This window comes from Frankliniella occidentalis, unplaced genomic scaffold (genome assembly GCF_000697945.3).
Source record: "Frankliniella occidentalis isolate FOCC.00 unplaced genomic scaffold, Focc_3.1 Scaffold36, whole genome shotgun sequence".
Classification (NCBI taxonomy): Eukaryota; Metazoa; Arthropoda; class Insecta; order Thysanoptera; family Thripidae; genus Frankliniella; species Frankliniella occidentalis.
This window is the reverse complement of record NW_026267166.1, coordinates 528,843-542,575: the sequence shown is the minus strand read 5'-3', so window position 1 is coordinate 542,575 and position 13,733 is coordinate 528,843. Positions and strand designations below refer to the sequence as shown.

The 13,733-nt window shown below is 36.0% G+C and overlaps 1 protein-coding gene across 12 annotated transcripts in view; it reads right to left on the bottom strand.

The window, feature by feature from the left end:
- Positions 1–767: 767 nt before the first annotated feature.
- The window catches only part of LOC113202422 (kalirin), a 73,467-nt gene continuing 60,501 nt past the window's right edge, over positions 768–13,733 (bottom strand). For 11 of the 12 annotated variants that reach the window (XM_052266217.1, XM_052266220.1, XM_052266224.1 and 8 more), the window contains 19 exons: positions 13,286–13,376; positions 13,049–13,196; positions 12,798–12,962; positions 12,557–12,637; positions 11,274–11,674; positions 11,024–11,180; positions 10,718–10,945; positions 10,422–10,616; positions 10,124–10,353; positions 5,317–5,647; positions 3,699–3,917; positions 3,284–3,572; positions 2,936–3,166; positions 2,537–2,837; positions 2,174–2,437; positions 1,963–2,101; positions 1,676–1,881; positions 1,400–1,595; positions 768–1,306 (listed from right to left, as the gene is read on the bottom strand). In XM_052266217.1, coding sequence (XP_052122177.1) covers positions 1,223–1,306; positions 1,400–1,595; positions 1,676–1,881; positions 1,963–2,101; positions 2,174–2,437; positions 2,537–2,837; positions 2,936–3,166; positions 3,284–3,572; positions 3,699–3,917; positions 5,317–5,647; positions 10,124–10,353; positions 10,422–10,616; positions 10,718–10,945; positions 11,024–11,180; positions 11,274–11,674; positions 12,557–12,637; positions 12,798–12,962; positions 13,049–13,196; positions 13,286–13,376 — 3,956 coding nt within the window. In that variant the 3' untranslated portion in view covers positions 768–1,222. The remainder of the gene's footprint in view (positions 1,307–1,399; positions 1,596–1,675; positions 1,882–1,962; positions 2,102–2,173; positions 2,438–2,536; positions 2,838–2,935; positions 3,167–3,283; positions 3,573–3,698; positions 3,918–5,316; positions 5,648–10,123; positions 10,354–10,421; positions 10,617–10,717; positions 10,946–11,023; positions 11,181–11,273; positions 11,675–12,556; positions 12,638–12,797; positions 12,963–13,048; positions 13,197–13,285; positions 13,377–13,733) is intronic. The other variant, XM_052266228.1, reaches the window with a different exon arrangement.

Below are 13,733 nucleotides of genomic sequence, written 5' to 3'. Positions count from 1 at the left end.
GAAATTAGGGAGGCTCGGCGCCTGCGAGACTCCGGGTAGGCCATCCCGCAATACACGCAAGCTCTACAAGCAAGATGTTGCCTACCTATAAGGCGCTATGACACCGCTGAACTTGGCTATTTCGCCCCCCACCCCCCTCTCCCATATCGCGCCCGGCACTTAGATAAGTGACCCACCCATCGCAGATCCGAGAGCCGTGGCACACTACAGCCGATCCACGGCGTGGCGCGAACCAAGACTTGTTCAAAAATAAGATTATTTACTTATGTTAGTGAAATAGCGCAAGTTATTTCATTTACCCTTTTCCAGGCCCGGAACTGCAGTTAGGCACTTCGTTTGCCCTCCTGATGGTATCTGTACCTGATTTAGCTCTTATTTCAACAACTGCCACTAAATGAAATAACATAATGTAATTAACTACTTTACTCATTTTATTTACTAAAATAGATAAATTAGGTTCGGACAAACGAGCTTCGGATAATCGGAGCCGTCTCAAATATTTGTATGAAATCTGTCTTTTAAAAAGTGCCAGTCTGACATTTAAGGAGGCAAGTAGCCGGCTCTCGTTGCAGAGGACTGGTAACCGAAGAGTTATGGGCAGTTCAAGGCCAATTTTTGAAATTTAATGTCCCATTTTTTAGTTGTTTTTTTGCAGAGTTCTGCACTTGTCTGTCTGCCTTTTGACCCGTTCAAAGTGCAAGAACAGAGTCGGCTTAATGAGGAGCTGTTAAAACCTAATCTGCCTTGCAGAAAAAATGGGAATAATGTTTTTATCAGTTATAAAATCTCTTTTATTGAGAGGTAACATTTCACAAGAGGTTTACTCAAGTCTATTGCAGTCACATTCAACGACGTATAAAATGAAGAGGGTCTGTACATAATATATATATCATATTGGTACTTCTAGAATACAAATTTACTTAAACTATGATTTAACATCACACACTGATCACAGATGAGATAAGACAAAAGGGGAAAAATAGTAATAAATAAAAAAAAACACTCATTATTATACAAAATTACTAAACAACAAAAAGCAGGTCAGAACAGAAAAATAAATTGTAAGCCAAACAATAGCTTGTCACATCACAAAAAATTACAGTGAAGTATTGTTAAATAATTTAAAAAAAACTTTGCCGATACACAGCCAATGGAAGAAAATTATTAGTACTTTAAATTTGGCACTTGGCCTGTGTCAATTTCAAATTTCATTTGCTTTTGTCTACACAATTTGAGATGTTGGCTGTCGTCTATTCACATATAGTGATAGACGAGATGTGGGAATTATGCTGTCTAATTTAGTGTCCTGTAAACACAAAGGTAATAAAAACAATAAATTTTACGTTTTGATAAATATTTCAGTCAAAATAAATGCAAAGCTCCAATTTTAAATACCTACCTTCTGAAACCAAGAGCTGTTATGTGCATCATGTGCTGAGAGTCTACAATTTGGCTGGCCTAGCAAAATTTTACTGATTAAGAACTTGGCATCAGATGAAATCATTCCGAAAAACTCATCAGGGAAAGAGTAGTCACACTTCAACACGTTTGCTGTTGTTTCCTCCACACTCTCATCAAGAAATGGTGAAAGTCCACTTTAAAAAAAAAATAAGCGAGTGAGAGGGAGATGGTACCAGACTAGACAAATGTGTAATGTTTAAGAAATTATTCTTACCTAAGAAAAAGATATAAAAACACAGCAGCTCCCCAAAGATCACAGGGAGGACCAGCAGGTTGACCCAGCACACACTCTGGAGCAGCAAATTCTAAGCTTGCAGGTGGAGCTATTTCATGAGAATGTTGACGATGGACACAACCTCCAAGATCCACCAATTTCAAGAGAGGATTTGAGCTAGTTAAATCAACCAAAATATTTTCTGGCTGTAAAGAGGATGGATAGACTGCTTAGTGTGCTGCAATTTATTTTTAGAGTAAACTTTACAAGGTATGAAGGATACTAACCCTGATATCAAAATGTACAATGTTTTTGTTATGAAGATAATCCAAGGCAGAGAACAACTGTTGCATGTACATACTCACTGTTTTCTCTACAATGCTTTCTTGCTGACAAACATATACAAGAAGTATAGGACCAGTAACCCTAAAAGAGAAGACAAAAACTAAAACCTGTGTTTTCCTTTGTTCAAAAGAAAAAGGTACTGCATAAACTTACAATTCCATTATAATGGTATCCACTTCTGGAAGAGGGGAAGATTCAAAAAGGGCAAAAGCTCTCACAATGCTTTGGTGTTGTAGTCTTAGCAATATGGAGTATTCTGATTGTGTGATTTCTGACGTCTGGCGCATGCGAAAAACCTGCTTGGCTGCAACCAGTTGGCCAGTTCCACGGTCTTGGGCTTTCTTAACAACAGAGTATCTTCCTCGTGCGAGAACCTCTTTTTCCAAGTATCGTCTTCCAAATTGCTCCTGTTGCCATCTTAGAGCAGAAAAGAATAGGGTTGATTAAAAACAAGGTACTAACTAGTATTAGGTAGATAGATATATAAAAAAAAGTTGATGATTTAATGACATCTACCTGGATGTGCTATGATCATTTGCGCGAGGGGGTAAAGGTAGAGAAAGGGGAGACGAAGGTAAGCCATTTGATACTCTAAATACATATGTGCCCCCTGGCACAAGACCATCAACACAATGTGACAGACCAAGCACAGAATGTGTGTTTTCCGTTGTATTGACCCACACATCAGGTTGAGTTTTACAGTCTGGATCAAGCATTTGGTAATGAAGAGTATAGCGAGCTGCAGGTTCTCCATCCCAAACAATTAATGCACTACAGGGTGATAAGGCTTGAGCTCTTGGACGCCCTAAGCTGTGAGCTGGAAAATATACCAATTAAAAAATACAGTAGGTTTTTACTTTATGAGGAGAAAAAAAGAGAAGCAAAAGTGTTTCCTTCAAATTCACAGAAACTTACCAATTATAGTAAGGTGAGCCGAGGTTGTTACTGAGGAGTTGGGATGATTATTTGCATGGACTGTACAAGAATATAAACCAGAATCACTGGTAAGACAATCAGCGATGGTTAGACTAGCAATTCCTCGATCACTATAGTTAATTGAATACCGTCCACCTTTCACTAAACAACTACTGAATCCATTATCTTTTGCACAACTTCTCCTCCAGGTAATGTTCACATTTCTTAAATCTGCAAGGAAAAAATAAATAAATAGAAACCCTCTTTAAAAAATTGAAGTCAGAAAAACAGATTCCTGCATACAAACATACAGAATATGCAAATATACATCTATGCACTAAGGCTTACCTATATGACTAGGCAAACGTATTTGGCACTTCAGTTCAGCAAAGTCTCCCACTACCACAGTTAAGTCAACCAGCTTACACAAAATTTCTAGTTCTGGTTGAGGACTAGAAGGGCTGTCTCTGTCCCCACTATTGATACCCATTGCATCATCAAATTCTGAGGCCTCAGAGTTATCAAGAGATAAACGATCAACTTTTCTTCTTAGAATTCCAGCAGTTCCAGAATTAAAGCTTGGTTTTCTAAATTTGAAGGACCATGGCTTTTTTGAAGTGCCATTTGATGAGCTAGCCTGTAAAATTGTAAGAAAATTTAAAGCAATGTGAAAAGGCAATTAAATTTACAATTTAAAAAAAAAGGAACAACCAACCGAAACAGTCATTGTAAAATAATTTACTAGGAATACTAGAATACATACCATTGTAGAAATAGCAATACAATGAGCAGGGACCCAGCCTTCTTCTGATGAGGGTATTCTTGCTGTATGTGAGGATTTTCTCAACTTTTGCACAAAAAATCCATTTGCTTTTGAGTGCTTTAGAATCCGAACTCGTTCACCTCGCCGTAAAGAAAGTTGGCCTGCTTCTACAGCTTGGCAGTCAGAGACTACACAAGCAGCTGTACACCCAGCAGAATCCTGGAAATGTGGAGAAGAAATTATCTTCAAAACGAGTTGTTATTTCAACTAATGATAACAATCTCAACAGAACAGTCAAGTCAAAAAAATGATCAATAAATAGTTAACATATTGAGTCTTATGTGGGCACATGGTAGCCATGCTTTGCTGGAAAATGCCACCCCTCAAATTTGCTCCGGGACTCTGGGAGTGTTAAACTGCAAAAGTGACTTTAGTGGAATTGCCTTCAAACTCTGATTTTAAGCAAAGCAAAATAATAATTGTACAGGTATTGCACAGAAAAGATGAATAATCAAGATCTTAGATTAAAGCCCAAACAACAGAACTCATTAGATCTCAATAAACAAAAGGGTATCAAGCCATTTAAAAACTTTGGATTACACTGAATGGAAGGAGCCAAGGGAAACAGAGGATACTACACATACCATTGTTAGACTAAGTTTAATAAGTGATATAGGATGTAAATTAGAATGATTTTGTAAAGGATTTCAGGATATAAAAATTAGCACTTACCGGTAACTCATTCATGCTTATGACATAACTCTACTGCATGCCATTTAAACAAACACACACACACAAATTCAGTCTACATTTGCCCAAGCTACTATCATTCATGTACTGCAACAGTAAATTAGTAATTTTGTTGGGTATATTCAAGCTTCATACCTCATAGAGATCCCTAAATTAGACTGACTCATATGTTGACTTTTCATCTTTCATTCTTGCCTCCATATATTTCTTTAGATGGATGAATGGTAGTGTGGTGATCATGGTTGGTTTTGGAATAGAATTGGTTTGACAAAGTCTGTTAAGTCAAACGATCCAAGTGCCAATCTTAGCCAGGCAGGTAATATATGCCTAACTGGGCTGTGTTGCAGCTATACCTAAGTCAGTGGTCTTTGTTTTCACTAGGCACAGGACACATTAAAGCTATTTATGTTGCCATCTCACTTAAGAATATTTCTTCAGTGGAGAACTCAAAATTGAATGTTGGTGTATTATTTTGAAAAATTGGTACACTCAAGGTTCAAGTTACACCTTGGGTGAGAAAGAACTCAATGATAAACACATGTAAACAAAAGTTACTGTAGATACTCTGATGGAGAAGTGTACAAGTCACCAAAGAAAACCAAATCCAAGCTCAATGCACATGCTGAAATTCATCAGATATATTAAGAACATACTGCTGTTATTTTTGAAAAACGTGCAAAGCAATTCTTTAACATGCTGAAGATAGCAAGCAGAGAAACTTAACAATCGAGCGAGATGTGATGATCCAGAAAATCAACAATGCAATAGCACCATGCTCCTAGAGACTAGAGGTTACATTAAAAATTGAATAGGTCTCTAGCATTCAAGCAACCAAGCAAAAGAACAGAAGAAATTATTCCTGTCTTACCACATGATTAGTCTGAGTTTCTGACCATCTGCGACTGATATTGAGGGTTTGCACTAAGTCTCCATTACTGCAGTCTACATCCTCACTCCTAGCTCTTGCTCGAAATGTATTACGAAATCCCTCAAAAAAAGGAAGTTTCATCTTGGAGGGACTTGGTGTCCTTGTCTTGTCAGAACTGATATCCCTACTGCATTCATGACCTCGATCTTGAACTACAGAGAAATTCTGCATTTCCTCAATAACAGGGCATTCATCATCAGAGAGCTGATCACTATTTCCTGGGTCACTGATGCTCTGACTGAGTCTTGATGTTAAGAAGCTCCAATCCGGCCTTCATTAGAGGATTTGTGGTGAAAAACGTTGAGAAAACAAAAAAAAGACAAAAAACCAAAATTAAACCAAATACTCAGTGTTAGTGCTTGTTTAAACAAAAAAATAATCAACTGACTGAAGCATGCAAACGTTAGGCATAAAATTTCAATCTTCAATCGAACTTTATGAACTAGCTACACTGAATAGATAGATGACAATCTTTCAATGATCTATTTCTGTAAAATTGAGATAATCCATGCTCTTCCTAAAACTCTAATTTGCTATTCAATATTATTAGCACAAAACGGCACACCAAATAGTGAATCAATAAACCACACAAACACAAGAATAAATATTCCTTAAACAATAATAATAAAAAAATAAGGCCAGTGCATAATTATGTAGAGATACAAGAATTAATCTGTCTGCATCCACTTCCAAATTGAACAATTATTACTAGGCAAATCACAAAAGGTGAGGTGAAGTGACCAGGCAAAACTTCTTCCAGTGAGGGAACATGCAGTGTCATGTCAGATTGTGTGTGTAAGAATACTACAATTCCAGTCCACCTTTGACAAGGGCACACTGTCAGGAATTGAAGATCAATTATACACACAATCCCATGAACAGTCATTGTGCTTCATCATACAAACAAGCGAATCAAAAGGCAGATTTGCATCAAGCAGAGAACCAATAGATACCAAGCATAAAAGTACAAACTTCAATAAAAATTAAAACAACTGACACACTAACTACAAAAAGCAAGAACTGCTCCACAAGCACTCCTTGTACCTCAGTGAGAAAAATAAAACAAAACAAAACAATAATCAAGCAAAATTAAGTTTAGTGATATGTGTGTTTTTGAAAACACATTGTTTTTGACGTCTGAAGAGAAGATCATAACAAATTGTGACAACACATTTATGAAAAAATTGTATTTTGATTTATTTATGTACAAACATACATACTTATGTACATTAAAGGATTTTGCACAGTCAATATTACACCGGCCATATTGTAGATTACAATACAATAGTCAGTTTCCCTATCACATAAGGTAATGCACCACAAATAGCATAACCTAGTCATGGTTAATATCATCATCATGATTTAATGACAACTGAAGCACTTGGGAATAAGCAAAATAGGCATCAGATTTGAACATAAGTGTTATGTAAAGAGTGCAGGATCAGGCATTCAAAGGACTGCTGTTTACAAAAATGAAATGAGAGCAAATAACAGCAATTCCTCCACTTGTTTAATATTATATTACCATGACTAGAAAGAAAGAATAAAATTCACATTTATTTGTATTGCAGAACTGCTGCTGGGTCAAACTAAAGGGCAAGATTTTTAAAATATAGATTAAAAAAAATAATAGGAAAAATGCATTACAACTAAGTAAAAATATTGGGGTGTCTAAAGCAATTTGCTTGCTCCCTATGAATACCCGTAACAGCCATAAAAAATAAATAAAACTAACCTTGCTATAAGACAAAATGGACTAGATCTTAAAGACTAGTGAAAAATTCAGCTGGCCTGCTTTATGCTCCTTACAGTTGAGAGTTTTCAAGATAACATCTGTTGTAGCACAGCTGTGAAACAGTACACCTTAAAATTACATGCTGCATGTGATGATTACACTGAGATGCACAGGTAAAAATAGAATCTTAAAAAAGGAAAAAAAAAAAAGAAAAAAACAAAGAAAGAAATATAACAGAGAATTAACCCACATTATCACAGCAGTGATATAGCCAAGAAGTTTAAGTGCAGGGATAGTGAGAAAGACCAATTTGAAAGAGAATTTGGGGTAGTGGTAATAAATATTGTTCAAAGAGGTTACAGAGTGAGACAAAATATATAAGCAGTAAAATTAACACTTTTGAGGGTCACTTTCATGATCTAAGGACAGAAACCTTGCAGCATCTATTCAAAGATTCTTATGATCTCCAATATGTCAATTTGTAGGTTTCAAGGTAATGGAGGTTTGCTGTGACTTTGTCAAGCTTAGCCAAGGCAATATGCTGACGTTCAGCACAACAGCATGTCAGCACAGCATCAGCATCAACAAAAGGAGGTCTACAAAACTGTGATTTGTGCTCAAAGGCACTAATCACAATTCCGTAGATCATCTTTTGTTGATGTTGATGCGCACTCAAGTTGAACATCAGCATATTGCCTTAACTTGATAAAGCCAGAGGAGTGAACAAAATAGATACACATCATTCAGGTATTGAATTACATATCAGAAAGAAATTGGTTTTGTTGTAGATAGGCAAGTTGCTATTAATGGAAGTAATTAAAACACCAATTGAGCAAAAACAGATGTAAACAATTGTTTTTGTTAAGCTGGCTCAAATTTGTTTCCTATAAAAAAAAAGGATTGGTAAAGATACAAATTAAAATAATGCTCACATTAATAACCTATCTATTCATTTGCCATCGCTTTGGACAAGCATCAAATTTATTGCAATCGTCTATGGATCATTAAGTCACGCGATTTTTGAGAGGATACTCTGAAAAGTGTACCTTGATAAGCACATAAGACAAAACAAAAACTAAAGAGAGAAGAAATGAATTCATCATTCAGTATTCTCAAATGAAAACTTAAACAGAAATTTAACAGAAACAAAGCAAACTGACCACTTCAAAGTAAAACCCCAAACAACACACAACACAGTGATGAGAACAGATCATACATAATCGGGATTGCTACTTATTCAATTCATTAGATATAAAAATGATATTACACAATTATTTCTGTGGCCATGTATGTATGTTGACCAAAGAAAACAGTGAAATAATTCTAAGAAGACATAGATCATGCATACACCCTGGAGCATTGCCTACCAACCAAGTGAAGGCAGGTTGTAGCTTGTTTGACCTTACCCTGATATGACATCAGCAAAGCAGTAGAAGTTGCCAAGAATGTTTTGTCTTATGTGCTTCCTACTGAACCTATTTTAATGCTCTTTCTTAAGAAAATATTCATTCTTGAAATTGCTGAAGACAAAACAATTTTGGAAATGTTTGAAGTCAAAAGCCAAGAATGGACTGACATCTTAATTATATGGTTTTACCTACTAATATCAAGTTTATACAAGATTACTCCTTCAATTTTCTACAGGCGTTGTAACGCATTCAGTGCAGGGGTTCAAATAAACACACTCATAACAATTATGATTCTGACAACATTTCACATTATCCAGTACCTAAATTCATTTCACCAAAAATTTCAATTAAATTCATTTCACCAAAAATTTCAATTTTCCATGAGTGCATGATTAGTGCATGATCTTAAGGGAACTGACAACACATGTGTGAGCATAATATTGCCATAACAATGGACATCACAATATTAGCAAGTCAGCAATTCTCTTAATTATCATATATGCACCTTCTAAAATTCTAATAAACAAACAAAATTATCCATTATGATCAGCATCACCTCAGATGCATAAGCAAAGTTTGGCATTTACTGTTAATTTTATGTGGACATATAGATTGCACAATGCAGAAGTCAGCATAAAAATCTTAGTGAATCATTACACTCATTTTGCCACAAATGAAAAATGAGACAGTGTGTGTGAGGTATATATCGTATAGATAGATATATAAATAGTCAATCACATCTACATAAATGTGACGCATGATGGACCCTCTCTCATTAGATTACGTACTTAACAATTTTGCCCGCAAAGTGATAAAATAAGAAGACAATCTGATTGATGAGTAAAATATCAGAATGAAGCAGAGTACTTAACAAAATCCATGAGTGTTTAAAAATTTATGGGAAACAAAAACACAGAGCAATTTTCATTTTAAAGAATGGTGATGTTTTAAAAAATGGACTCTTCTGTTGAAGATTGCAGAGCTCCTGAACTGACACAGAAAATCAAAATTCGTAAAGTAGAGTACACAGAATAGAGTACCAACAAGTGCATAAAACATTGGAACAGTCAACAGATATCAGGGAAACAATTTGTTTTAAAAGTAGCATTGTTATAAGTATAGCTAAGTCTCCAGAAATCACCTCACTTTATGACAGACTTGGCTCCACTCAGAATATAGAAGACCTACTGCTTTCAGAAGTCCACTACATAACAAAGAGTAATAATTACATTTCTGTTAAAATCAGTAAAGATGCACAGAATGTCTCAAATACTGCATTGAGTATCGAGAGATCATTGTCAAACTTCCTCCCAACTGTCCGTGGTGCTTGAATTAAAATTTGACTGTATTTCTTTCACACAACCCTCAATGCTTTTATCACGCTTCCTACTAGATGTACTTACAACCTCGTTTTGTACATGCAACAATATTTTGTAGCTTTCTACAAATTTCAATAAATCTATTTCATAAAATATAAAACATCAATTGCTTCACGAATTTTTTTTTTAGTAAAAAGTAGATTATAAAAACATACACCTCATACGACAAATCTTTGATCTTTGATTTTATTGCCACAATTTTATAACATATACCAGTTACTTACACCTCTTTGGTGAGCTCTTTTTGGTACGCGATGGGTGACTGGATGGCTTTGAGGAAGTCTCGCTGAGTCTGTAGAATGTTTTTGATAGTTGAAACCCATTCATCCCGGCTTTCTTTGGATGTAGCTTGGCATACATATCCTAGGGTTAGCTTCCTAGGGTCGGTAGATTTCACTAAAAACTTGCAGGGGTCACCATCATCAGTATTTTCTTTCATTTCCATCTTGTTCACCTAAAAAGAAAAGTTATGAAAAAATGCACAAATACACCTGTGTCTAACTGCAAACTGTTAAAACAAACCTGTATATGTGCTTTGTGTATGTAGACAGGATTAGTAAATTGTGTTTTTTTACCAACAGCTTCACTAAAAATCATTGTTTGCTCAAATAAGAAGATCTGCAGTTCTTTTGATTTCACATTCATCAAGGCTGATAGACCTTCATAGCAAGTTAAAGGACCATGCATCAATAATTTTCCTTGTGCTGTAATTTTACCCTGTGAAGATATTAAAAAATGTTTAATTAAAAAAACAAACAAAGCATAATCAAAAAAAGGCCACAACTTTTGTAACTTATGTTTAACTAGTAGGTACATACATCAAAACCTTGAAGTCTGCCTACGTCCATCATGTCATTGGCTGATTTCGGAACAATGTGCATCACTCTCAATGCTTGACGAAGTGATTCTAATTCATTGGTTAGTTGTGCTCTTTCAGTGTATTTATAGATATCTTTTAAAAGAAGTTGGTACTTCATAATACGTTGAACTGGCTTTATGAGAAGGTCACATAAGGTTAATTTATGACCTAACTTTTGCCTCAGATCCTGGAATGAATTTGTTTCTTTCATTAGTGGCCAAAAAACACAGAATATTGAAATAATTGAGTGAGCAAATCAATTTACCTCAAAGAATGTGTCATGCTCTGAAACAATATACTCTGACACAGGTTTGTTTTGGCAATAAACAACATACATATGTAATTTGCGTTCATAACGCTTAAATAAAGGTCCAATTTCTTCAGGATGAACTTGACAACGCTCTAATGCCTTAAGGAAAAAACTGAAAAGAGAAAGAGTGACGATTACTTTAAAATAGAGACAATGTGAATACTTTACAACCTTCAGCAAATCTAATTAAAGTTTGAATACATACTCTCTATGCCATTCATAAATAGCCTCCAAGTTCCCAAACACCATTTTGTCTTTTCCACCCTGAAGATCATCAGGCATGGGAATTTCACAGTCAGGGTCACGCATTAGGGTCATGTAGCCCTCTGTCACTAATTGTAAATCTCTAACATAGTCCCTTTCTGTTTCAATTAGTTCTTTTATCACATATTTTCTTTTATGCATAGCATCTTCCTCTCCACTTCCACTCTCTGCACCTGCAGTTCCTTCACTATCTGCATGTTCTTCGGTTGTTCCAACATCAGATTCCCCTTCTCCTTCACAACCAGACCCAGCAGCTGACATGTCATTCGAAAGTTTTGAGTCACGGTTCAATAAACTATTACTCTCTTGTTTACTATTACTATTACTTTCAGTATGTTCTTCCTGGAAAAAAGTAAACAGGGAATTTAAAAAGGTATTATACTTAGCTGCAAAACAAAACTACAAACATCAAAACATTTTGTTTATGGCTTTAATCAATCAATCAATCAATCAACCTACAGAGCAACAAGAGTTAGAGAAAGAACATATCCTACAGGGTCTACGACAGAATGACATCATGCAATGGAAACAAACAAAAACAGATACAGAAGAAGAGAAAACTACAAACTCTCAACATTGAAAGAGCATACAAAAAATAAATAATCAAAATAAATCCCATAACTAAGAACATGCATGTATGTATTTTTAAAATTCAGGTAATGTTTAATCTGTAATTTTGTAGGCCTAACTACAGGAAATTAAATAGATTTTATGGGGCAGGCTGAAATGGGGCACTACTAATTTTAATTTTGTTCAGAAATGAATTAATACTCATTCAGAACTCTCTTTGAATGAAAATATTTTGCACAGAATGTTTTCGAGAATTAAGGTAACTCGATTCAAACTACACAACAAATCCAACAATTTACTAAGTGCACGCAAGGAAGTGTGTACTATGGCACTTACGAGCAAAGAATTGTGTACTACAGCAAGTACACACATACTTGTGTGTGCTTCCACGTACACTCTTTACTGCATGTATCAAGTACTCTGTCGGATTTGCAGTGAACATTCAACAAGCACTTATAAATTAATAATCATGCAAACGAGGTAGCTAAAATTCAAAACTACATTTGAAATTTCTAAGGTAGTATTCCTTTTGATAGGCATAGTAAGAAATTTAACAGAAATGTGATAAAAAAGTGTGCAAAAACAAAAGAGAAATGTCTACAGAAAATTAGCTCAAGTTACAGGCAAAATGAAGGCTCTTAAGAGCCAACACACCATTCTTTCTTTGACGAACTTTTCTATTTCAGCTAGATCAGCTGATGTTCCTTCCAATGCCTTTATAGAGAGGCTAGATGACTGAAAAAAATATATTCACTTTCAGAATAATGGGGAAACTGACACATTGTTATGCAAAAGGTGAGATTGATGAGATTTCCCAAAAATAATGACAAGAAAGAATCTCTCTAGTGAGGGCATATTTTTTGTTGGGAACTGCCATTGCAATGGTAACACTCACCCTTTTCCCCTGACTATCATCTGCAGAGTTTGTTCCCCCAACAAGAATTGGTTCTGAAATAGGTTTCATGGGAGGTGGTAGTTCCACTTCCACCTCTTCCTCTGCTTCATCTCCATTGTGGTCTGCAGGTGCTGGTGAACGTGGTGACAAATCAGCAGGTGGAACCTATAGAAAAAATTAAAAAATGAGAATATATACTGCTTAAGCTCTTTAAACATATAATATTAGAAAATGTGTTTGAGATTTCTAACCTTAAACCTCTTTTCTGAACCTGTCTTCTTGAGAGCAGGTTTGTCAGATGATGTTGATGGTGAAGAAGACGACGTAATTTTCTCTTTGTCACTCTTTTCAACTTTGCCTCCGCTCAGTTTTCTCAGAGGCGGGGGCAACCATTTCCTCCTGTAAAGTCGATATATTTTCAAAATAGTTGCCGACACAAAATAGATGGGCTACACATGTAACTTATAAATTTTGTCCAGTTTACTCACCCACTGAAACCACGGCGTTTGTTGACGGGCGAATTTGTTGCTAAACCTCCTCCTGCGGAATTGGAGCCAGCACCCTCACTACTACCGGGTTCTGTAGAACAAACCAGAATCAACAAACATTAGAGTCACAGCACTGATAAGCCTTGCGTCGAGTGCATCCAATACATTTCACCCTATGACCCTATTCACAACTCCTTTCGCAAGAAAGTTAAAAAGATGGGGGTGGTGCCGGTTGGACTGGCATCCGGCTGGCATGGGGGGAGGCGCGATCATCTTTTATTTCTCTCTCTGAATAGCTTACAGCATAGTCTATTAGAAGGGGGTTTCACGATGATATTGCTTTCCAGAAGGACAGCAACTCACGGACCCAACAATGAAAAAGACGGAAAGCGAGAATGAGCGAACGTAGAAAGGGATTGGATAGTGCGCGCAAAGTAAGAGAGCTGGG